The sequence below is a fragment of the Penicillium arizonense genome (genome assembly GCF_001773325.1).
Source record: "Penicillium arizonense strain CBS 141311 chromosome Unknown PENARI_contig009, whole genome shotgun sequence".
In the NCBI taxonomy this organism is placed as follows: Eukaryota; Fungi; Ascomycota; class Eurotiomycetes; order Eurotiales; family Aspergillaceae; genus Penicillium; species Penicillium arizonense.
In genome coordinates this window covers 813,489-837,310 of record NW_019173286.1, presented here as the reverse complement: position 1 = coordinate 837,310, position 23,822 = coordinate 813,489, and the positions used below count along the sequence as shown (strand labels likewise).

General features: G+C 48.1%; 10 protein-coding genes across 10 annotated transcripts; 5 read left to right on the top strand and 5 right to left on the bottom strand.

Annotated features, from left to right (window-relative positions):
• Window positions 1-1,232: 1,232 nt before the first annotated feature.
• PENARI_c009G00117 (NAD(P)-dependent alcohol dehydrogenase) lies at window positions 1,233-2,333 on the top strand (the record flags this gene model as incomplete). The annotated part of the gene is made up of 3 exons (XM_022631701.1): window positions 1,233-1,515; window positions 1,569-1,998; window positions 2,051-2,333. The coding sequence occupies 3 exons, from the start codon at window positions 1,233-1,235 to the stop codon at window positions 2,331-2,333; spliced, it is 996 nt and encodes a 331-aa protein (XP_022488127.1).
• A 504-nt stretch (window positions 2,334-2,837) lies between these two features.
• Window positions 2,838-4,256, top strand: PENARI_c009G06153 (uncharacterized protein; the record flags this gene model as incomplete). Its single annotated transcript, XM_022631884.1, has 2 exons — window positions 2,838-4,139; window positions 4,203-4,256. 2 exons carry the CDS (start codon window positions 2,838-2,840, stop codon window positions 4,254-4,256), a joined length of 1,356 nt encoding a protein of 451 aa, XP_022488242.1.
• Window positions 4,257-5,992: 1,736 nt separating this feature from the next.
• Window positions 5,993-6,973, bottom strand: PENARI_c009G01943 (aminotransferase class IV; the record flags this gene model as incomplete). The annotated part of the gene is made up of 1 exon (XM_022631764.1): window positions 5,993-6,973. The coding sequence occupies one exon, from the start codon at window positions 6,971-6,973 to the stop codon at window positions 5,993-5,995; it is 981 nt and encodes a 326-aa protein (XP_022488092.1).
• Window positions 6,974-7,841: 868 nt separating this feature from the next.
• PENARI_c009G04374 (MFS transporter-like protein) lies at window positions 7,842-9,418 on the bottom strand (the record flags this gene model as incomplete). Its single annotated transcript, XM_022631832.1, has 3 exons — window positions 7,842-9,023; window positions 9,102-9,116; window positions 9,182-9,418. 3 exons carry the CDS (start codon window positions 9,416-9,418, stop codon window positions 7,842-7,844), a joined length of 1,434 nt encoding a protein of 477 aa, XP_022488261.1.
• Window positions 9,419-9,918: 500 nt separating this feature from the next.
• Window positions 9,919-11,447, bottom strand: PENARI_c009G01467 (putative class III aminotransferase; the record flags this gene model as incomplete). Its single annotated transcript, XM_022631745.1, has 3 exons — window positions 9,919-10,650; window positions 10,720-11,063; window positions 11,132-11,447. The coding sequence occupies 3 exons, from the start codon at window positions 11,445-11,447 to the stop codon at window positions 9,919-9,921; spliced, it is 1,392 nt and encodes a 463-aa protein (XP_022488154.1).
• A 1,856-nt stretch (window positions 11,448-13,303) lies between these two features.
• On the top strand, window positions 13,304-14,849 carry PENARI_c009G11695 (uncharacterized protein; the record flags this gene model as incomplete). Its single annotated transcript, XM_022632054.1, has 4 exons — window positions 13,304-13,323; window positions 13,396-13,695; window positions 13,761-13,909; window positions 14,782-14,849. 4 exons carry the CDS (start codon window positions 13,304-13,306, stop codon window positions 14,847-14,849), a joined length of 537 nt encoding a protein of 178 aa, XP_022488330.1.
• Window positions 14,850-15,386: 537 nt separating this feature from the next.
• Window positions 15,387-15,989, top strand: PENARI_c009G12182 (uncharacterized protein; the record flags this gene model as incomplete). The annotated part of the gene is made up of 1 exon (XM_022632072.1): window positions 15,387-15,989. One exon carries the CDS (start codon window positions 15,387-15,389, stop codon window positions 15,987-15,989), a length of 603 nt encoding a protein of 200 aa, XP_022488265.1.
• Window positions 15,990-17,447: 1,458 nt separating this feature from the next.
• On the top strand, window positions 17,448-18,353 carry PENARI_c009G06043 (uncharacterized protein; the record flags this gene model as incomplete). The annotated part of the gene is made up of 1 exon (XM_022631882.1): window positions 17,448-18,353. The coding sequence occupies one exon, from the start codon at window positions 17,448-17,450 to the stop codon at window positions 18,351-18,353; it is 906 nt and encodes a 301-aa protein (XP_022488185.1).
• A 472-nt stretch (window positions 18,354-18,825) lies between these two features.
• PENARI_c009G08647 (asparaginase) lies at window positions 18,826-19,962 on the bottom strand (the record flags this gene model as incomplete). Its single annotated transcript, XM_022631963.1, has 1 exon — window positions 18,826-19,962. One exon carries the CDS (start codon window positions 19,960-19,962, stop codon window positions 18,826-18,828), a length of 1,137 nt encoding a protein of 378 aa, XP_022488252.1.
• A 439-nt stretch (window positions 19,963-20,401) lies between these two features.
• On the bottom strand, window positions 20,402-22,933 carry PENARI_c009G03115 (threonine/serine exporter family protein; the record flags this gene model as incomplete). Its single annotated transcript, XM_022631800.1, has 1 exon — window positions 20,402-22,933. The coding sequence occupies one exon, from the start codon at window positions 22,931-22,933 to the stop codon at window positions 20,402-20,404; it is 2,532 nt and encodes an 843-aa protein (XP_022488109.1).
• Between the last annotated feature and the right edge of the window lie 889 nt (window positions 22,934-23,822).

Genomic DNA, 23,822 nt, shown 5'->3' with positions numbered 1-23,822 from the left:
CACCGGTCACTAGTTGGCTCTACGCACTGATTAATGTGTCCGGATAGGGGTCTCTGTTCCACCGAGCGGCATAGAAACCCACTTCTTTGAAAGCGACTTGATTAGATTGAGAGTGGATCTTATTTCCCATATATCATACCACCTATTATGGAGAGATTGCATTTACATGTACGGTCGCCTACATTACCCGTGGAACATTGTGAGTTTAGAAGGACGAAAAGTAAGGTCAATCCTCCGTGAAAACCCGGGCGCATGGAGCTCAAATCCGACCATTGTTTCCTGGACGTCTAGCACGTTCTTGGATATACATAATGTCTCTTATTACAGAGCTCAGTGTCTCTCTCCCTTAAGCATTTATCTACTATATTTAAGATATTCGTTATCTCGACCAAATCAATTCCTGTAGCAAACCTGGTCTTCGATAGAGTAGGCTGTGATGGGGTTGACGATTGACGATTATCGAGCAAGACGAGGTTCTAAGTATATCCACAACCATTGACCACCATCATACGTTAATCAGAGACTTCTAAATGAATGTCTTATAGATATGACGTGAAGTTGAGAAATAGAGTTTAGCGCCACGGTCGCCATCAAAAGAGTGAATTACTAAGGCCGCCACTGACGGAAAAAAAAAAAAAAAATTTCAACCGCAGATCACTATCAGTTGCATGATGCTACAGTATTGTACTGTAGAAACGTTGAGGACATATGAAACAAACAAGCCCACATTTCAAATCGAGACCCCGTTTAAACCGAGGTAGCCCCGACCAGAAAGTCGCCGACAAGCATTGACTCGGAGGATCAATTGTACCGTGAGCGGCTTACCTCTCGGTTCGGTGGATACTTATTCAACGGAGGTAGTCCCTCTGCGGTTAGTTCGACATAAAAATGCCCGGAACTATCGGCTTTGAAACGGATCAAGCTCGATGATGATCTTGGATCCTCCCGTCGTGCTGCAGAATTCTCTAGAACAACTTTAATGGGTTTTTTGATGATTTGATCCACCCACAACGCCTTACAAACCTTTTCATTGGCAATCCTGTTTCTGACCCTGACGGAAAGACGGCCCAGGAACATGATGATAAATCGTAAAAGATTGTCCAAGCTGCCAGTAGGTGGTGGATTGAAAAGGGAGCTTCGCCGTTGCATTTTCCAGTCTATATTTATTTCAACCTTTCTCTCATACATTAAAATACTTAAAAAATCCACATTAAGTCTTATCATATACCACAATGAGCATCACATTCGAAGTCTTCCGCGGCTCCAAAGAGGGCAAGATCGTGGCCGACAAGACCACACGAACCTTGCAGCACAACGAAGTCTACATTGAAACCACACACTCCGGTCTCTGCGGCACGGATGAGCACTTCCTCACCTCCGGCCAGGTACTAGGCCACGAGGGTGTTGGTGTTGTCCGCCAGATCGGCCCCGGCGTCACAAACGTCAAGGTTGGTGCTCGAGTTGGATTTGGATACACCCACTACGTGTGTGGCACCTGTCCAAAGTGTTTGACCGGTATGAATTCTCATCCAACGAATTTAAAAGCACACAGCTAATCCATATACCAGGCTGGGACCAATACTGTGAGAACAAGAAGGAGTACGGCACACACGACCATGATCTTGGCTCTTTCGGCGAGGGTGTCGTCTGGGATGCAGGCTGCGTTGTGCCTATCCCCGATGGATATGACAACGCCGATGCTGCGCCTTTGATGTGTGCTGGTGCGACTGTCTGGACTGTCCTAACTGAGTACGGCATCAAGCCCACTGACCGTGTCGCTGTTATGGGTATTGGCGGTCTCGGACATCTGGCTATCAAGCTGGCATCCGCAATGGGATGCCAGGTTGTCGTGCTCTCCTCCTCAGAGGCTAAGCGCGAAGAAGCCTTCGGCTTCGGAGCCTCCGAGTACCACGTCTTCCGTGCTGGTCAGGACATGCCTGACTTTAAGCCTGTCAACCACCTCCTGCTCTGCGGAAGTGCTTGCGTTGACTATCCATCGTATGTTTCAGCGAAATGACATAGAAAAGAGTCGAAGCTAACATTCACACAGTCTCATTCCTCTCATGGACATCCACGGATCTATCTACCCTCTCACTGTCGATTTCACTCACTCGCCTGTCCCTATGCTGTTCTTGAACATCAAGGGCGTTCGCATCCAGGGTTCCCTGGTTGCTTCTCGCAACAGCCTCCGCACTCTGGTTCAGTTTGCCGCTGACCACAAGATCAAGCCCACAACCATGACCTTCCCCATGACCAAGGATGGTGTCGAGGAGGCCATGCAGACTCTCCGCGACGGCAAGATGAGATACCGCGGTGTCCTCGTTCGCCAGTAGAGCAATCTCCGGGTGTTTTGATGTTGATAAAAGGACTTTAATGCGGCGGTTAGCATATAACGGAGTTTAATAGATTTATTGATGTATAGATATCAAATAGAATGTTCAAACAGCCAACAGCCATGCACTTCACGAAATCTACAAGAGGGAACGACACTCGTTCATGAACTTTATATCCATTAGTCCTAAGTACAGGCTGCGTGATGGCAGTGGGGCAGAATTTGCACCGGAAAATTTCAACCGGGTAAATGTTATTGGAAGGCGCTGGGTATTTCTGGACGTCTTTGTGTACTACAAGGGAACATTCGGCACACCGAGTTTCGGAACATTTGTTCTTGCCGAGCCCCATATTTTCTAAAATCTTGATTATCTTCGGGCCGTGTCCGTGTTCTTATTCAGTTTTCTGCAATCTTTGGCAACGCTTCTGTTTTTGCGCACACTTCTTCGCCGCTCCCTAATTACTATATACAACTTGGCTGTTCCACACCCACTAGCCAAGATTCAATGTCAACGATCAAGAAAAATGCAAATCAGATGTTCCTGGGAGACGATGGTCTGGCCAAATTGAGTGACCAGGAGCAGCAGATCTATGAAAGAGGTGTCCAAAAATTCAATAAACTAGGATGGAAGCGCCTCACAATCGTCCTGATCGTGGAGGCCGTGGCACTAGGATCTCTCTCGATCCCTTCTACGTTCGCGACTCTCGGCATGGTGGCGGGTGTTATCTGCTGCGTGGGTCTTGGTCTCGTCGCCGTCTACACTAGCTACATCATCGGCCAGGTCAAAGTCAAGTTCCCGCATATCACGAACTATCCCGAGGCAGGCAGACAAATGTTCGGCCGATGGGGATATGAAATTATATACATAATGCTATGCTTGGAGCTGTTATTGTCGGCTGGATCACATTGTCTAACTGGATCAATCGCATTTGTGAATATCACAGGGAGCAACATTTGTACTGTGATTTTCGGCTTCGTGTCTGCCATCATTTTGCTGCTATTTGCAGTGCCACCGAGTTTCTCTGATATGGCTATTCTCGGATACATCGATTTTGCATCCATTATTATCGCTATCGGAATCACCATTATTGGAACTGGGGTGGAGGCCGCTCATTCACCTGGCCTCACAGCTGTCAATTGGTCAGCTTGGCCAAAGGAAGGCATTACATTCTCAGAAGCATTCATCGCACTCTCCAACATTATTTTCGCCTACAGTTTTGCCCTGTGTCAATTCTCTTTCATGGATGAAATGCATACGCCTACTGACTTTCCGAAGTCTGTCTGGGCCCTTGGTCTGACTGAGATCTTTATATACACTGTGACTGGCGCACTAGTGTATGCCTTTGTCGGCCAGGACGTCCAGAGCCCCGCCCTACTGTCCGCCGGTAGTCTACTCAGCCGAGTTGCGTTCGGGATTGCCCTTCCGGTCATCTTCATTAGCGGTTCTATCAACACTGTAGTGTTGGGTCGGCTAGTCCACGGCCGAATGTTCAAGAACTCCAATATTCGCTTCGTCAACACTAAGATGGGGTGGATTACCTGGCTCGCTGTCATCACAACTCTTACAATCCTTGAATTTGTCGTTGCGGAGGTCATTCCATTCTTCGATGATCTCCTGTCCCTTATCTCGTCGCTCTTTATATCCGGTTTCACATTCTATTTCCCGGCTATCATGTGGTTCATGTTCATTCGCAGTGACGACTCCTCCATCAGCAAGACCATATTGTTTAGTGTGATCAACGTCTGCATCCTGCTCATTGGCCTGATTGTCCTAGGCGCTGGAACATACTCGAGCATTGTCGATATTGTAAGTTTGACCGAAACACTCCGATATTGTTGTTCTAGTTGCGCGAATACTTACCGATGATAGATTAAGTCATATGACGAGGGTACCGTTGGGGGAGTGTTTTCATGCAGTTCTTAAGCCTTTGTGCTGTGCATGGTTTATATATAAGTATAGACAAGATAGATATATGTTTAAACTGTAATATAGAAGATATATATTGTCAGGCGGGCTCGCAAGTTGCACGATGCACCGAGGCTATTAGAAATTGGGGTGATGACAACTCTGCACAAAAGTAACCAGAGGAGATAACTTACCCTGCACTTGAACTTACCAGTCCAGACTTAGCACAGTGGACATGGCACTCTAAGATCCAGTCCAGTGGCACGCAGTTGCTTTGGTTTTGTCCGAGATTTGTTGTCGCCCATCGTCGCAGGACTGTGATCGTGGCTGGCATTTCTTGTTTTGATCCTCTAGGATATATGTTATCGTCGCTTGACTTTGCACCTCAAAGTGGTCCGATGCCACACTACCGTGCCCTTCTGGGTGCCTTGCCACCACTCTGACTCCGGCATGCTTACAAAATCAAAATGACAGAAGAGCTTAGCCAAAATAATCCGCGTTTCAGCCGTTGTCAATCTGGGGAACTGGTGTTAATGATGTCTCATCATTATTCTCATAACAGACAAATGGTTATGCCTGGAAACTGTTGTTCATTTTTCACTGCGCGCAGCCCAGAGATAGCTTTCCATGCTGTTTAAGTTGTGTATGATTGTTGATCAGGTGCAACTGGTACCACACTGCCGTACTTTTCGTGCAATTCAATACTCTTCCAGATCAATTGGCCTGTCAGGCGATGGTAGATCTAGACAAGGTGAAAGGCGGCCGACAACGTGGGACCTAGTCTCATAATGACCAAACAAAGAAATTCCTAAGGTGTGTATGTCGTATTCAGCAAGCGAGTAGTCTATGTAAGCGAGTGGTCCACGAACCTGGAGGAAGCAGATCCGTGCTCGTGGTGAGTGGAGCAAGCACAAAGTTTGAATTGCGATGAAAGAGTCCTACTTTCCTCATTACCTTACGGTAGTCTATACCCGCTACTGTGTCAAAACTGTTTCCCCTAAGTAATATTTTCACTACCTCTCCTGTCGCTTTATATCATTATCTATAGAAACACACGTACTCAGTTTCCTATCAACCTATCTTAGTATATTGAATATAGTACAGGCAATGTTAAAAAAACGTTACTCCATTAGACAAGAGCGAAAAAGCGGCCAAAAACCCTATTTAGGTATGACCTTTGCTAGGATAGGATAGAATAAGAGAAATTACATCGTTTTGTCTGATTAATGACCTCTAGCTGACAATTCTTTTTTTGGTTGCTATCTTACTACTATAATACTAAGGATATTAATAAATTGTACAAATTATACCTTATTAGTGGGTGTTCACATACGGGCATCTTGGCAGCCCGTGGGCATGTGAATGTCTCTCCTATCTTAGCTGCCGCCAATTTTATGAGGGTGCTCAGAGTCAGGCTAAACGAGTAAATTTCAGTACGGGCTCAAATTCATTGAGCTACTCAGTGCCGTCGAGTCACCGATCAGTAAGCAACAATATGCTTGCTTGGTATCAAGATCGAATGGTATGCACTTCTAATTACTAATAGTGTTCCACGCACAATGTCTAGGCTGTGGCTTTGTTCCAGCATCTTCATAATGGTGATATTCTTGTGGCAGGGTTTACTGTAAATACAAATCTATTGACCTGTCCTAAGCTAAAAGCCTGGAACGAACTGAAGTATTAGATATGTAACAGTAAGAAGATCTACTGGGGCATAGACATGCCCCGATATCATGAAGCTGCAATCGTGGTCTTTACTGCCCTGGACGACTGTTATAATCGATCTCGAAGCTGTACTTTGGGTCGTAGTGCATGGCCCAATAACCGTCCCAGATCTTTCTAGTGATAGGGCCAACCCGGCCATCCTTGACTGTTTCACCATCGAGGCATGTAATTGGCATGATACCGCCGGCCGTGGTGCACATAAATATCTCGTCCGAACGATAGGCTAGCTCGAGCGGCACGACCTCAAGGCGGATCTCAATCCCGCCGGCGCGCGCAATGTCGAAGACACTTTGCCGTGTCACGCCTTCCAGGACACCACGGTCAGCAGTGTAGATGGCCCCGCCTTTGACGAAACATATATTGAACCCAGATCCTTCGGTAAGATTGGTGTCACCATCGGTAAGAAATGGATAATCTGCGCCGCGATCTGCTGCCTCAAACAAGCCCCGTGTCAAGTCTCCCCATTGCAAATTCTTGATGGTTGGGTCGAAAGCACCAGGAGGAGTTCGCCGCACGGTGCGAGCAATAATAGCACTGCCTCCAGTATATTGCATGGCGGGCGGCATGACCCATACGTATGGCATCACGATCAAGTAGAGGGTATTATTGAGAAGATCCTCGGGCTTATTGCCACGAACGCCTTTGAGCCCTCGGGTGACAATAAGTTCCACGAAAGCGTCACGGATACCGCTCCTAACCAACATCTCCAGTAGGATCCGCTTCACTTCCCCTATAGAGAATGGCATCTTGAGTCGCATCTTATTGCAACTGGCCTCTAGCCGACTGATATGATCGTCGAGGCGGAAGAAGCGCCCGTCCCAGACCGCCGGCACATCGTATGTTAAATCACTGTGCATGAACCCTTCATCCAGTAGAGGAATGCGCGCCTTAGCTAGTGCGACGAAGTCTCCCTCAATGTAGGCGATTCCAGCGGCAAATGGGTTGTCGCTCTTTTCTAGAAGGGCCTTGCGTGCTTTGTATCCTGAGAAGACTTTGTCCATAGTCGCCATGGTGAGTGTGCAATTGAGTGAATAGGTAAAATTGAAACTCGCTGGGTTTTTTCTCTGCAGTCTTGTTTGGAAGCGATGAAGAGGATATAAAGACTGGGATTGATCCTGCGGTCTACTACGTGGTGTTAAATCGCACTGATACCGGGGGTATGATGCAATGACATTTCAGACCCGAGTGGATGTCATTTCAGACCCGAGTGGATGTCATTTCAGACCCGAGTCGATGTTTCGGCTGCTCTTGGGTGAAACTACTACGATGAATCAGAGGGAGCAGTAAGCCATGGATGGTTCAATGGGATGTCCACGGAAGTTACGCCCTTGGAAGCTGTGGAGGGCATTCCCCGTTTAGCGCAGTCACACCTTGTGCTCTACTAGGGCATTCAACCACGACGCTGGACACCAGTGTGACATTCCGACACAACGTTACTTTGAGATGCGAAATATACGATCCACCGAGGCTGTATTCTCTTGAAAATGCTTTGTATCGGCTGTCAATGTGCTCTTCGAGGTGACCTCTATGCTCTACAGGGTTTATAACAACTAGTTGCATTCGAGTATTCCAAGCAACACCTTCAACTCACAAACAGCTGGTAATACAGCCCCTAATAGCGTTGAAGCCGAGCTCAATCCCCAAAAGCCTATATATATACACAGTACCTCTTGAGTGATTTATTTGCGAAGGTAGATTCCTCAAAGAACGGATCTAAACTATGTGAAAACAGGCCTCAGCTGTATGCACGCTACTGCGCCAAGTAATAAGGGTAGATCAGGCAGTGGTAATTCGACCTAATGGTGCGAGGCATTATAGGATATGTGACTTATTCCTGATTACAACAGAGATATGCATAGCGGAGTCGAACAAACAAAATTAGAATAATACAGAAGGGGTTGATGAAACCGAAAAAGCCGGTTGCCGGGCACCTGGGCGCCGTGCTGGAAGTGCAAGCCATAAAGCTAGACAAAGGAATAGCATTGCAAGCACGGCGGGCTGAAGGACCTTGATCCCGTAGATTTCTGCAGTCGCTCCAGTGATAAAGGGAAAAACGCACCCACCAGCGCTTCCCAACGCGCAGGCAAAACCAACAGCTGCGACATGGAGATATCTTGGCAAAAGCTTCGCCTGAGCAATAACAGCTTCGGGGTAAAGAGGGCCAAGGAAAAACCCAATGAGGGTCACGGTGATGGCCGACAAGAGGAGGTCGTCGACGACGCAAAATGTAAGATGTAAGATGATACATGCCCCTAAGTAGGCAAGAACTGCGAGTCGCTGCCTCTTGAAATATGGCGTAAGGAAGCCAAGGCATACACGGCCAACGGTTAGCCCTGCCCAGTAGGTGAATGTTACTACGCCTGCCACGGACGGTGGTGTATTCCGGAGGTCGACCAGGAAGGTGAAAACCCATCCACCGATAGTGACTTCGACTCCGACGTACACTAAGAGGAAGAGACTTATGATCCATGTTGAGGACATTCTCAACGACTCTAGGGTCGGATGCTTTGGCGGTGCGTTAACGTTGAGAGAGTCTGGGGTGCCGGGCGACATGTTGTCGTCTCCACGAGAATCCGGATCTTGGGCCTGGGATAGTGACCCTCTCGCTGACCAGAACGCTGCAACCGAAGTCACGAATTCTACCCCAGCTGCGACGGCCATCAGGTAGTAAAATTCGTACCACTTCCAATCTCTGTTGGTGATGAGATAAGTGGCAGTCAACGGCGCCAGAGCGGCCCCCAGACCATAGAACGCATGGAGAATCCCCATTAACTGACTGCTACTGTCCATAGCACCAATCCACGCGTTCCATGACGCATCGACGATTCCGTTTCCTAGGCCGGATAAGACGAATATAGCGATAAGGGCAGGGTATGGTGGATGTTGAGTGGCAGCGAGGTATGCTATTATGTGCATTCCAGTGCCTAGAAGTGCAATGCCGCGTTGTCCGAATCGCTCGTGGATCCAACTATTTCCAAATGCAGCAGCCGCATAGCCTATGAATGGGGAAAGGAACACCATTGACACGGTCTTGTAGTCTGCATTGTAGTATTTGCCCAACTGGAGGAACCCTCAAAGAGAAAGAGTCAATTCCTGATCTTCAATTCGTACCGGCTGGAGATTACTGGATCAACATACATAATGGATCATTGCCTATACGCAGCAATCCTATTAGCAAAATTCACTATAGATTAGATTGTCCATCTCGTTCTACTTACCCCATAGACGCCATCATTTGCTCCGACCACGATAAAGCTGTAGAAGGTAGCCAGAACGCGCCAGAAATTGGTTCGAGGCTCATTCCACTTCTCAGGCTGACGCTCCAAAGTATAGATGCCATCCTCGACGGTGTGATTCAGGCTTGCTCCGGTTGTCTGGCAAGTAGTGTAGCTCAGATGTTGTGATGCTGATAACAGAGGCGTCGTAGAATCCGAGTTCTGATTTGTTTCCCGCATTTTTCTGTCCCTGTCCTAAGAGGTGGTAAGTGTATCTGAACAGCTGAATTGCTGCTATAATGTGGGAATGAGTGAGAAACGAGTAAAAGAAAGAGGAAAAGAGAAATATGAGAGAGATAGTGAGAAAATTATCAAGGAGGGGGGGAGATGGGCTTAAAAAAGGGGTGGGGAGTGCCGTCATTTCTATTCGCATCTGTCACCATTGAATTGCATTCAGAAAAGTTTTCCAGGTCATTACTAAAACAGCAACATCATTACTTAAGTTAGGTACTGAGAGAATGATGTTACTCTACGGATTGCCATTTCCGATTGGGAGCCAGTCTATGAAATGAGATTGACATTGCAAGCATTGTTAGACTTTATTTAATCTTTGGGACATTACATTATCAGCTATCACTAGTTTCTAATTGGTTAGGAAACACTTACCAACGGAGGGATAGACGTAGATTGAAATAGAAACGAAAATGTCAATTTCTGAGACCCCGAGGAAGAGTGCGACCCTAACGATGACCATCTGATGGGCTGTCTGCAAATACCTCTGCAAAAACGTCGTCAATGATTTTGATGAGTCGGGTTACTATCTCGTCCACATCTTGCTTCTCAACAATGTATGGCGGTGCAAGCAAGAAGTGGTCGCCGTTCCACCCATCCAACGCACCAGTGGCAGCAAATAAGCACATATCGTAGCCCTTTTCCAGTCCCCTAGTCTGGAGCCGCTTGCTGAGCCCGATTTTGGAATCAAATGGAGTTTTAGTGGCTTTGTCTGCCATGAATTCCACTGCCCAGAAAAGACCTCGTCCTCGAATGTCCCAGATATGCGGGTGAAATCCGAGACGCAGTTTCAGTTGCTTGCCAAGGTAATCACCCATTAACCGGCAATTCTCGACCAGATTGTGCTCCTTGATAATATTTTGGACTTCCACCGCTGCTGCACAGCCCAGAGGGTGCGATTGGTAGGTCTGTCCATGGACGAAATAACCGCCGCCTTGCTTCAACCCAGTCACCACACGATCGTTGACGAGCAGGCCGGAAATGGTCCCATATCCTGCGGCAAGTCCTTTGCCCACAAGCTGGACATCAGGGACAACGCCTTCCTCCTGCCAGGCATGCATGATACCGGTGCGGCCCATTCCGCACATGATTTCATCAAAGACCAGGAGCGCACCGTAGCGGTCGCATACTTCCCGCATGGCCCTCAAGTAGCCAGGTACGGCTGCCACGCAGCCCAGAGCCTACAGTTGACAGCGGATCAATGACTTGCCCAAAACAGCCAGAGTTGCATAGGGAATGTGACCACATACCGTACCAACCATTGGTTCCAGGAAAAATGCACAGACGGTCTCCGGGCCGAGCCGCTGGAATTCATCGTCCAGCTCTTGCTTAAGTCGAGCCACATATGCTTCTAGGTCTTCTTTATCCCTAAGGCCGTGGTACGGGTCGCATGCTGAGACATGATGGACATTGGTGGGTAAGATTGATTCAAACCGAGTCTTCCTCGGTTTGAAATCTCCCAAAGCCAGAGCCCCCAAGGTGCAACCATGCCAGGAACCATTTCTAGAAATGAAATTAGTCCGGCGTGAGTCCGGCGATTTGTCCGCAAAGTATTGTTGACAAATCTTCATTGCGGCTTCCACAGCTTCGGAACCTACATGGCTCTCCTCGTTAGCTCATATCACAAGCAAGGAATACAAGAAGGGAGGGGTGGTATGTCACCGGATCCAAGAATGCAGGCCCGAGACAGCTTCCCTCCCGTCGACTCGACCAGGATATCGGCAAGCTGAATTGCCGGGGCATTTGGAAAGAACCCTGGGTGGCAGTATTCCACTTGGTCAAGCTGCGAAATAATTGCCTGCTTAACACGGTCCACGCCGTGACCGATAGCCGAGACAGCAGCTCCGCCGGTGGCGTCCAGTATCTTTTGCCCATTCTCAAGGTAGATATACATTCCCTTGGCCGACTTGACAGGAGAGATAGACGAGTCATGCACAACGTTTTTGTAAAGATATGCTGGCTCTGAAATGAATACCATTTTGCTGACAGCATAAATATTTTGTTCTGTTCGACGGTATATCAAATCATGAAAGACAGATGTCACAAATATAGCCTCGCGGCGCTGGGACTTTTCAGTTTAATAGCTACATACTGCACTAATCATCAATTGTCTGTCTACTGAAGTGCCGAACGCAGCCAATCTGTACGTAGAGTAACGTAGTGTCGAATGCAACTGATGCGGACAGACAGAGCTCTAGAGTGTACCTTCATAAGCCGTAGAAACACCTGGTACCAGTGCAATGGTTTCAAGCTAGTGCTACCTAGGAGCTAACCTTCCATAACTCTATTCATTCTAGACTCCGCAGGGCTAAAACTGATTCCGAAGGCAGGTCAGATCTCTTGAGGATTACGGGTTATTGAATCAGCGTAAAGCCACAACAAAGTATGGTTGGACGGATGTAAGCTCCGTAGGACCAAATTCAAAAACCTATATCCACTTACTGAGGGCTCATCCTTACGATTTCCTGGTTTACAGTGTTGGGCAGAGTAATTTAGAATAATATAATACATTTTTGCATCATACACAAAAGGTTATTGCGAAAATAATGGATTAATGTCCAAAAGTGTATCTATTTGTTCGCGGCTCGTTGACAATGAAACCTGTCTGAGTCCCACAAGTTTGCATTCTGCTGGTGGAATGTGTCGGGCCTAGACCATCGCAATCTATGTAACCGCTAGGTATGAAACTGATCTAGACCAGACATCCAGTACTCCGAGAGCTGTCTAATCTTAATGTATTACATATTTATCACTTCGTTACAATGGTGGGGACGAATGGTGGAAATATACTTCAGGATATGTCAGTAGCAGGTAGAACCCACAAATATTGTATGTAGCCGACGGCCATCTTCTGAGCTTAAAGATTCACTTTAGTCCTGTCATCAACGCCTTGAACAGTGCCCCGGCGACCCGAGAGGCAACCTGCCCCCTTCACAGATGTTCCGGGAATATGGTTACAGTACCCTAATGCGTCCTTGAGAGCTTAGCAGCAACGCATGCCAGGTGCTGACGACAGCTTCCAAACGCTGTCACAATAAGAACTTTATGTTACTTTACTTTTTCGCCAGTGTATGTTTTGACCTTTCTGAGTGTCCATCCTTTTTATGTGAAGCGGGTAGTATTCTCATATGAGAACCTAGTCAAGGGCTCCCAGGTCCCCAAGTCATGATCCCACTAGATATTATGCGCCATTTACAAGTCCCTTGCATAATAGTAATCTAAAGCGGAAGCCGGAATTGCTCCTAAACCACTAGGAGTCCACTCCAAAATGCATAAACCAATCAGAAAACGGAAGCAGCACATCCAAATAGCTAATGGTTGTTCCAGCTCATATCTAGTTACATTAGGCTTGCTTTATTGGCTCTATTCATCGAAAATGGGGTTTCTCGCAACTTAATTGAGCTGAAAACACATTTTTCGTGTCATTATAAGCAGCCATCTGCCTTACCGGGGTTCTTAAGTTCTTAGTCTGTTTAATTTACGTTTCTCCATTGAAGAAATACACTATAACCGCGAATATGGGCCATAATTTGGAATCCATGGAGGAAGGGCTCCCATACCTCAGAGGAAGCTCCAAAGCCATCTTCTTCACGGATTTCGACGGAACTGTTACATTGGAAGATTGTAAGAGATTCATGCGTTGGCCATTTCTTCTTCGTCCCTTTTCCGCACTTCCTTTGATTCTTGAAAACGGTTCCTGATGTGGTATCTAGGCAACGATTACTTGGTATCTGCTCAATCCCAGCATCCGTTTCCGTTCGCTCACGATATATGGAGGTGGATAATTTTGGCTTCGGAGTTGAGAAACGGCGTATGCTCGAGTTAGAAATCTTGATGGGGAGCGTGACGTTCAGGTAAGCCTTCCCTTGAATCTAGGCAACTATCTTCTATCATCCCACAGTTAAATAAAATAACAATGTCAATAGGGACGCATTTCAGGCCATGCTTGACAGTGTGCGAGTCCCGTTCGATCAATGTCTTCGTATCATCCAGGACAATATACAACTCGATCCACACTTCGTCGACTTCTATCACTGGGCGAACGAACATAATGTTCCTATAGTTATTCTATCCTCAGGAATGACGCCCATTATAAATGAACTATTGGTGTCTCGGCTCGGCAACAAGCTAGAAAACATCTTCGTCGTTGCAAACTATGTCGAGCCTCGCAGCGGTAAGCAAATCAACGAGGATGGTGGATGGCGCATCAAATATCGCGACGATAGGTAAAGATGCCCCAAACTATGGACGGGTCAGCATTTTCCTGCCACTAACGAATGAAACTTCGCAGCGTGTTTGGCCACGACAAATCGCTAGAGATAAAGCCGTACGTTGCGTTATCTAATGAGCGTCGTCCTCTACTACTGTATGCAGGAGATGGCGTTTCAGACTTGTCTGCTGCGTCGGAAACCCACATCCTCTTTGCAAAGGATGGTTTGGGTAAGTTCTCTCCAATATATCTCCAGTGCTCTACCACAGTCGATTTGATATATCGCATACCTGTCTCGGCAGATGGCACGTAAAATTGACTCACTCTTCAGATCTTGTGAGATATTGCGAACAAAGAGGGATTCCATTTGTTCCTTTCTCTAGCTGGGCCTCAATCCTTGACACGACGCGAGAGATCCACGGAGGAATAGACAAAACCGAATTTGTGGGGGATTCGCTACAAGGTCGAGTGGTAAACTAGTGTACGGCCTCATTTAAGTGGCAACTACTGGTTTATTGTTATAGTGGCTTTATGCTGTGAGCGGCTGGGTGTGGGCTGTTTGGCATAAATAGCTCTCCCATAGCCATATGGTTTTACCTCCTACACATATCGACACATAATCAATACAAGCATCGTATCTGCTTCCATTTATGATCATCTCTGGATTAGCTCCCAAAGATAGGCGACGGTGCCACGCCTATATCAGGCTGGGATGGGTGGCTCAACGACTACCCTTGGGCTCCTGCTAAGCCCCCTCTATTTAACTTACTACATTAAACTTATTCCTAGTTAGCTTTCTTATCGTGCCTGTTTTACACTTCCTACAGAGCGAAAAGAATAGTACCCTACAATTGTATAGAGTAGTAGGGAGATTAGAGAGGAGGCGGGGTCTTTCTCGTTTGTTTTGTTTGTATACAAGCGGGCTGAGTTAGACTATATTGGACGGTTAGAAGTTAAGATAAGAGACATTCATGGTTGTCAGAGGCATCGAACGAGAAAATTTGGATGACCGGACTTGTCTCAATGACTGGCTCGCTTAGATTAATGAGTATCACTTCCGGAGGTGACGCAAACGCACGGCCCGAGTACTGTAAATTACCAGTCGCCAGACCTAACGACCAGCGGGCCGCTGCGGGCCGGTCCCGTGGCATTTGCCAAGACCCAGGCTGAACTCAATATACATATTTGCGGGCTCGAACAAGAGATCTAACGGTTATAAAATGAGTTCGTCATAGTCGTTGCATACCGAGTAATGTGGATGACGCGCTGAGGTCTTTGTTACATTGTGACATCCGGATACTGTTGCCTCTCTTGCGTGCCTTGTGCCCGCCACTCCGCTTGGTGGTCCTGTTCCCCACCGAAGCTGTAACCGAGCCGTGACAGAAATTAACAATGGAAATAGATGGCCACTGTGGCAATAGAAGAAGGCTAGACTTTAAAATGTACTTTCGATTATATACTACTGTGCCATTCAAAAAGCAGGATCAGCTATTTCGGAGATAAATGATGTAGAAGAGTACGAGTACGTTGATATACCTTTTCCGCGCTTCTCCGCTAATAATGCTCGAGCTATAAATGTTTAAGCTATACCTCTGTCTACCAAGCTCATCCTTTTCATCATTTTCTACTTCTCTGCTCATCGTCGAGAGTATTATCATCCAATCTCTTAACATAATCCTATCAGACTGAACCGAAAACTACAACAAAATGGTGGCTGCTAGTATAGTTGATTTCTACAGCAAGGCAAACTACGACAGCCTCGTGAAATCCGCCAAAACTACCGAGGTCGAGCATCAAAAATTAGGGACTAGCTATCGCTCCTACAAACTCGGAGATGGGACGAAGCTACTTGTGTGGAATCACCAAGACTATTCCGATAACAAAGAATTGACCAACGACCAATCCAACCTGCCAGAGGAAAAATCAGTGCAGTGTTATCAAGTCCTCAAAGGCACCACTTCTGTCGTTGGCGTCCGGTTTAAAGATGCCACCGGTGGGGAAAAGGGTCAATATTCTCTTCTATTGAAACTCGCCCAAATTGGTGACGTTACAGTATGGTCAGACATGTCGGACAAATACTCGATTGCCGGTACTGTGCCCCGGGATGGTACACTGGTGACAACCGCCTTGTATGTCCGGGATAAAAAGTCGGGTGCATATGTTGCCATCGGATCGATATATTTCAAATGGGACAATGACAAGCAGAAAGTTGTGGTTCTGGATCAGGAAGGCTGGCCGAAGAAGCAGCTTAAGCATGAAGATGATGGTAAAAATAACTTCACTATTACCTTGATTTCGACTCAGCAATAATCTACAACAAAATGCTTGCTAGGAGGTTGGTGACGACAAAAGATATGGGGACATAAGTTAAATTGACAGGATATGTGGAAGGGATTGTTGTTTATTTCCTACTGTTTTCTTTTCCTGCCTTGGTATGGGTTTTGTCCTACAAGTGGGTTTCCCTGTACTGTTATGCAAATGCAGAGGCAATAAATAATTGGAGAATACGGCTTCTCATTCGGGAATGAGGATTGCGATCACACCACACTTTACTCCGCACTGTAGCACCCATATTTCCATGTCAGCTATATAATCTCATACTGGTTCGGTTACCAGTGCAAGAACCAGCTGCTAAGGATAAAATGTCAACCTGCTGGGATCTATCGTAGCGCAGAATGGAGAAAATCCGAGTTTAATATGGAGGGTTACGGTTCGGGGATTTTAGGGCTAATTGACCATTGACGAGCATCTCGAGCCGCTCCTCAGAAAGAACAATATTTCTGGCATCAGTTGCCTGTTTACGCAAAACGGGGATATTTGAAACATCCGCAACTTTGATCTTTTCGCGGAACAAAATTAATCTGAAAGGAACTCCAACTAAGTCATTTGTGGTATTTTTCAACGCACGTAACTAGATGAATCTCCCTATAGCAGAACGAATCAATCGGAAAACGCATGGACAAAGTCTTCTAATGTGCTTAAAGATAGGAGTCTAAGACCCCCGCAGGTCTGAGGGCTCTCACTGAACTGGATTCGAAAATAACTGGCAAATGACCACCAATCTGTCTTCCTTAGCTCGTACTAAGCCCGGCATCCAGGGTGGATGGCAGAAGGAAACGGTATCGTTGAGAATTTCGCGGTTCCCTGCTCACTCTTTGTATCGGAGTTTGATCAAGCCTCAGGCGTCGAGGGTCAGACCCCCAAGTATTCAAGAAATAACTTATATTTTTGAAAGCCAACACATCTGCTGCTCGATATTCAACAACAATAATTTTTTTCCCGATGTGTAGTGGTGCGACGTCTCACTAGATTTCCAATAGTTTCTCGCGAAGCCCCTTGGTTTGAAGCGATGTGTTGACACTGAGGCACATCGGCGAAGTTGATGTAGACTTCCGAAAAAGCCTGCAGCTTTACTAACCAGACCTAATTCTAACTTACTGTTCTGGAGTCTCGGTACATTAAGAAACGGAGGAAATGTGAGGTTGCTCGAATATGGAGTGTGGCTTAGCTCGTATGGCTGGCTTTGGGGCGGGTCTGAAATCGGGCCAAAAGTTAGCCCGAACTCTTTTTAGGAGAGTATTTTTAGACTGTTTGGACCCCATGTGGCATAAGCACTAACGTTAATATCGTCTAATTTAAGTTCAGCCAATTTTATATTCCATTTTATATTGCGCTTGTCCCCAATCCCTTGAGTTGCATTACTTCTGCGACGTCCCGAGACAGCAACACTTATAACACTCTTCGTTGTTTATTATTTGAAATTTGAGGATGTCTGCCCAGCGTAAGACCGTTCTAGTCACTGGCGCCACTGGCAAGCAAGGCGGCGCTCTTATCCAAAGCCTCCTCTCAAGCCCTGACACTGCCGGGTTCAACATCATCGCCGTAACGCGCGACGTCGCTAGCTCCCGAGCGCTGAAGCTTGGCGCGAATTTCAACGTGTCCGTCGTGGATGGCGACTTGGCCCAGCCCGAGGCCATTTTCCAAAAAGTCAGCCCTGTGTGGGGCGTGTACAGTGTGCAGGTTAACTCGGACGCCGAGGAGCAGCAAGGCATGGCCATCGTCGACGCGGCAGTTGCTCATGGCGTGCGTCACTTCGTCTACTCGTCCGGTGACCGTGGTGGCCCCGAGAAGTCTCCCATCAATCCCACCAAGGTTAAAAACTTTGCTGCCAAGTACCGCATTGAGAATTACTTGATGGAGAGGGCCGCGGCCAGCCCACAAAAGATGACTTACACAATCCTACGGCCGGTGACGTTCTTTGAGAATCTCACCACCGATATCCATGGGAAGGGCTTCGCCCGCATGTGGGAACAAATGGGGGACAAGAAGCTGCAGTTTGTGTCGACCCGGGATATTGGTCGGATTGCGGCCTACAGCTTCATGCATCCCCACGACTACCGCAATGTTGCCCTGACACTGGTGGGCGATGAACTAACCCAAACCGAGGCTGAGGTCATGTTTAAGGCTGCCGTGGGATCCCCTATGCCGATGGCTCCTTGCCCCGTAGCTTCTACAGTCAAGTTCCTTTTGAAGGGCACCGTGGGCGATATGTTCCGTTGGTTTGAGAGTGAAGGGTATGGAGGTGATGTGGCTGCATGCCGCCAGCTTTACCCTGGGATGAAGGACTTCAAAGCCTGGATCGAGGAGAACAAAGGCCAGTGGTTGAGTACCTAGCTACTGTACTGTACTTCAGAGGCTCTCTTCCAGTTTCTTGCGAGTAGCTTGACAATCTAGAGAAGACTACGCCACATGACATCTACTACTAGTCTTCGCCAAAAACCTTTGATTGGAAATATATAACTCATTCTTTTGCATAAAAATACGTAAATATGCCAAGTACTTCCTAATTAGTGCTACTTATATGTATTGAGCACGATGACAGTCTGACATAAGGAGATGGGTCGATATCAACAAAGAGCAAACAACCAGCCACTCTCCTGGTCGGTAAGAGTCGTAAAGAATGACTGCTAATGGTGTAGACCGCTTAGAGCCTGATACTGTATGACTTACAAAGGCGCATTGTGAAATTTATCGGTTACATATTTACGGGTATATCCATACAGAGGCAACGTCTAATTACCGCTTAATTAACTCTAACTTAAATAAGCTCCGTTACATACGAAGTCAAATCTATAAACCCTCGAACTCAAACCGCCCTCACCCGAAAACAAGGCGCCAAAACCCCAGTCTCAACACCAACAGTATTAAAGATCCTCTGATAATGAAACTTCTCCAAAATCCCCGGAACCCCATCTCCATCCCCATCCGCCCCAATACCAATACCCAACTGCGCCAAAACCTCCACAACAGCAGAGTAAAGAACGCCAACGTTCCCATCCTCAATCTTAACCGAAATCCCCAGCGCCCCCTCAACCCCCAGCTTCCTCGTCGCCGCACACTCCCTCACCCCGATCCCATAACACCCATCCGCGCCAAGCTTCCCAATGAGCAAACCCCCATACGCCTCCATAAGCAATGTACAAAAGCGACCTTCACCACCGACAAGGCCAGGATGGCGCCACATAGCATTGAAAACCCGACTCATAGCTTCTATTCTCGTACCCATGGAGGTAGAAGGGTTGGTAGCCATGATATCAGCTGCAGCGGCGAACGTAGCGTTCATACGTGCTAGATAGTGGAGTTCGAAGGCTGGGGCAGGGAGATTACAGCCATCAAGGCCCCAGACTGATTCGTCACGAGTATCATCACCAGGGCCATCACCAAGCCCAAGACCACAGACTTCATCAACAACACGACGAACATGGAGCTGGATAGGATGTGTTGGGAGATGGTACCCCTCCACTCCATCCCCATCCACATCATCACCAGCCAAAACCTTCGCACCGGCAATCATGCCAACATGCTTGCCGGAACAATTACTACAAACTGGCCCCGGCACAAAATCCCTCTTAATCCAATCTCGATGGACGGAATCAGAAAGAGGGATATGACCCCCACATCGAAGATCCCGTTCTCCGGCACCGATTTTGTGAAGCATAGAGCGCGCACGAGCGATATGTCGTTCTTCGCTGTTATTCGATGCACACATGAACGCCAGATCGCCTTCGTCTAGATTGAATTTGTCGACTGCGCCTGTTTCGACGATTGCTAGTGCTTGTGCTGGTTTTGCTGCTGAGCGGGCTAGGGTTAGGCGATGGGGATCGCCGACATAGTAGAGGAGGTCGCCTTTTGTATTTGTTATTGCTACGTGGACGCTGTGGCTGTTTTCGATAACTCCGCCTCGGGTGGAGGTTATTGTGTCTTTCTGGAGGGGGCGGCGCATTTTTTTTTGGGTTGGCGGGGGGAGGGTTCGATGATAGTATGTGATTGTTTAGGTGAGTTTCTTGACTTTTTCATTGGATTCTTTTGCGGACTGGCGATTTCTGTGCCGATGTGTCATGGTCGGGAATTTCCGACAGGAGGCGGGAGGCGGGTTTGTGGCGGCTTACAGTTGAAGATGGAGAGATAGTGGCGTCGGAGTAAATGTGAATGTGAATGTAAATATGAATGTGTATGTGTACATGACTTTGTGTAGACGCCAGTATGTAGATCCTTATAAGTCTAAATCGCTCAATGACTCCCCCTCTAAATTTTTGATATGCACCGACGTAAATCCCAACCGCTGAAAACGCTGAAAACCAGAAATGTAATAAAAAATAATCAAAGTAAAAGTAGAAATCACAGATGTACAACAGAAATATGTCCGAAATGCAAACAGATGATTAGAAGCTGAACAAGCCGGTGCGCTTCTTGCCAAATGGATAGACGACCAAGGCGGCGATGAAGAGTCCAACTGTAATGCCGATGGCGACTTGGATCATGCCAAATCCAAGACTGGCCACTGATGTTTCAGAAAGAACGCTGGCGGATGAGCTCGTGCCGTTGTTTTGAAGATTCTGTCGGACCTCGTCGGCGTATTTGATACCCGCGATCAAGGATCCACTAGATGCGAGACCAGAGGGCACTAGCACGAATATGCCAGGGAGAATGGCAGTAGCAGCGTGGCCGTGCCAGAGTCGACTGTACAGGTTGCCCAGGACACCGATTGTGAATGCACCAACAGTGTTGGCGACCTCGGATTGGGAGCCTAGCTTGGTGGTGCTGAAGTAGTTGGCGATATATCCGGAGACAGCAATAAAGACCATCACTGGCATCTGCTTCCACTTGCCGTGATTCACAATGGCGAGGAAGACAGCGTAGATGGCCACGAATGGGAATTGGCGTAGATACGTAGACCCGTAGACATCGAGGCCTGAACATGTTGACGAGGAGGTTGCGTTTCCATCCATCAACCCGTATATTGTGGTTCCGACAGTAATACCATAACCCAAGAAAAGAGAGTAGATGATGGCATACACCATGCGGATCGATCCAGCGATCATCTGGTGAGATTGCAGTTCCAGACTGCTACACAAAACCATGAAACCAGGCAAGATCAAAGCGATCGACGACTGAGCCATAGCCGAGAAACAGAAAAGCTCCTCGGACTGCCCATTTCGCGTAACCTTTATGCTGCCGAACGCACGCGCCAGGAATGAGGTGAGCACCGCAGCTGTGACCTCGAAGACGTTGGAATACAATATCGATTTCGGTGCCAGGACGTGCTGCATCAGCCCAACCAAACACCCCAGACAGAAAATGATAGGCATGTCAATCGGCCGTGCACTGAAAGCGAACGGCCCAACAGTGGAACTAGCCAGGCCGTACATCAGTACCAAGATCCACTTGTTAAACCGGGGCTTGCGCTGCATGATCTCATCCAGTTCATGGGTGGCCTCTTCGACACCAATCAGATCGTGAACAACGTTCTTGTAAACATTGTGAGTATCGGCCAGTCGTCCGAGATCAACACCTTGTACCATACGCACGAGTTTGACCTCGGCTGTGCGTGTGGTTGGGTCGTCAAAGGACATGATCATACACCCGGGGAGATACAGAAACTGGCCTGATACCTCCAGGACGCGGGCGGTCATCTGCATGTACTCTTCGAGACGATGAGTAGGCGCGCCGTATCGCATGAGCGCACGGCACAGTTGCATGATATAGCGTTGTCGCGCAATAATCTCCGCAATATGTACCGTGACACGGATTTCGTCTTCCAGACGAGTCTTGCGCTTGGACTTTCTGCGTCTCCCGCCGGGCGTGACATCAGCGACAGCGGGCAAGCTGGCAGTGCTCAAGTTCATCGAGGCGTTGACTAGCGAAGAGGTAGAGCGATGCGCGGGTTTCTTGTACCACTTCAGCTTCTCCTTGCGCGGTGTAGCGGAGCCTGACGTGGGCATAGACGGGGTGATGGTTGGAGAGCGGGAGCCCTTCTTCGGCGTGGTCGTGCCAGAGGACACCTGAGTATCGCTATCGGAGTCATCGGTAATCACACTCTCAGGGCGAGAGTAGCTGCCGGTCGATGTAGCTTGGAGCTTCAGCAGCTGCGAGAGAATGCCGCTACCACCGCCGAATCCACTGGAGCGACGGCGCTGGGCAAAATCTTTGATCAACCCTTCAGGAGTGGTCTGACCCGACCGCTGGTACGCGCCACGAGGCTTGCGTTTGCGCAGTTGATCCTGGACCATGGTCATGCTGCGGACCAGCCGATGAGCCTCCGCACTGGCGGGCGGCTCATGCAGCTCCTCGCCGTTCTCCAACGCGCGTGCTCTGTCCGCATCATGCCGAGCGCGGCGAGCTTGGAGTTCCTCGAGCGGGATGCCGGTATCGAAATCGTCAGGAATGTATGACGCGTTAAGCGCCTCGCCCTCATCCGGAGGCCGACCGAGGCGTTCAGTCAAGCGCACGGTTTTCTGGCGGAGAAGCTGACCAGCAGCTTTGAACCGGTTCTTGGCGGAACTCGTGCGATCCATATCGGTCGCAAAGTCATGTTTCTCAGACTGGACCTCATCTGGCGTGCGCACGTTGGCGAGGCCAGAGCCGTTCCTGGAATGTGTGGGGGCGGGCGGGGTGATGGTTCCGGACAGCGGCACTTCGCTGAGGTCTGCAGGTGGCAACAACGGGCGCGACAGGTCAGAAGCATCGGTAACACCGCGCGATTCATTTCGCCTCAGGCTCATTGACCGAAAGCGCACCCGAGGCGATCGGATTCGACTGTCGGGCTCGAGCACTGTGTCATATTGCTGGGCGTCGGCGGTAGTCTCTCGTGCGAGGCTGTGGCGGTCCCCAGGATTGGGGAGTTCAATAACTGGGAGGGGATATTCGGCATATTCTTCATTCGGACTGGGGTGCGGGTTGGTGATGCCCGACATGAAGGTGGGCTGCAAGCCTCTATGCAAGGCACTAACGAATGGCCAAAGGATAAAAGTGATAAAAAGTGATAGAAGGCGAAGAGAAAAAGAGAAAGAGAAAGAGAGAGAAAATAAGAAAATAGCAGAGAGAACAAAGTCCGGTCTAGAGCCAAAGTAAAAACAAATGAACCACGGAACCAGCGATCTCGAAGCGGCGATAGAAGTATAAGAAATTTACTGCACTAACTGCCTAGGAACTAATTTCCTAGGAACTAACTGAACTAAATGCCTCCTTTTAAGTCTAGATGTAGATCGACTGAGCTTTGATCACCGATCGAACAAGATGTCAATGATAAGGGAAATGCATGACACCGTTCTGCCTTTCTATTTGTTCTTTTTCTCTCGCTACTGTAGCTTTACAAACCCTAAGTGCCCACACTATAAACCCACTCTATACACCTTGATAGCTTCTTCCTAGCCGCTGAGCTGTCCCTAGACGCTGTGTCACCCCTTCTTTGATACGGAGAATAAATCTAGACTCGACTACGTACCATCTGTACATCAACTAGGAGAGGTGGGTCACGGTGGCGATCCTGTTGTCGCCGGGCTATCCGCAGTGGTTCGTAGTTCCCTGGATAAGTAGGAGTACCAGCATAAAAATAAAAAAAAAGAGCCATTCAACGCTAAAGTTTACCCGCCTTGTTTCTCTCTCTGGCATCATCTTGCCTTATCTTGCACAACCCCTTAGGCAGCGGGCTGCCCAAGTTGTCGATCCCGGCCCACGTCTACTCCATTCTGACAGCCACCTCCTGAGCTATGGTGGAGTGCAGTTGTAAAATCCCGGAAAGATCCAGGCAAATCCCATGCAAATCCCTAGGATTGACATACCCACTTATGATGTGAGATGATG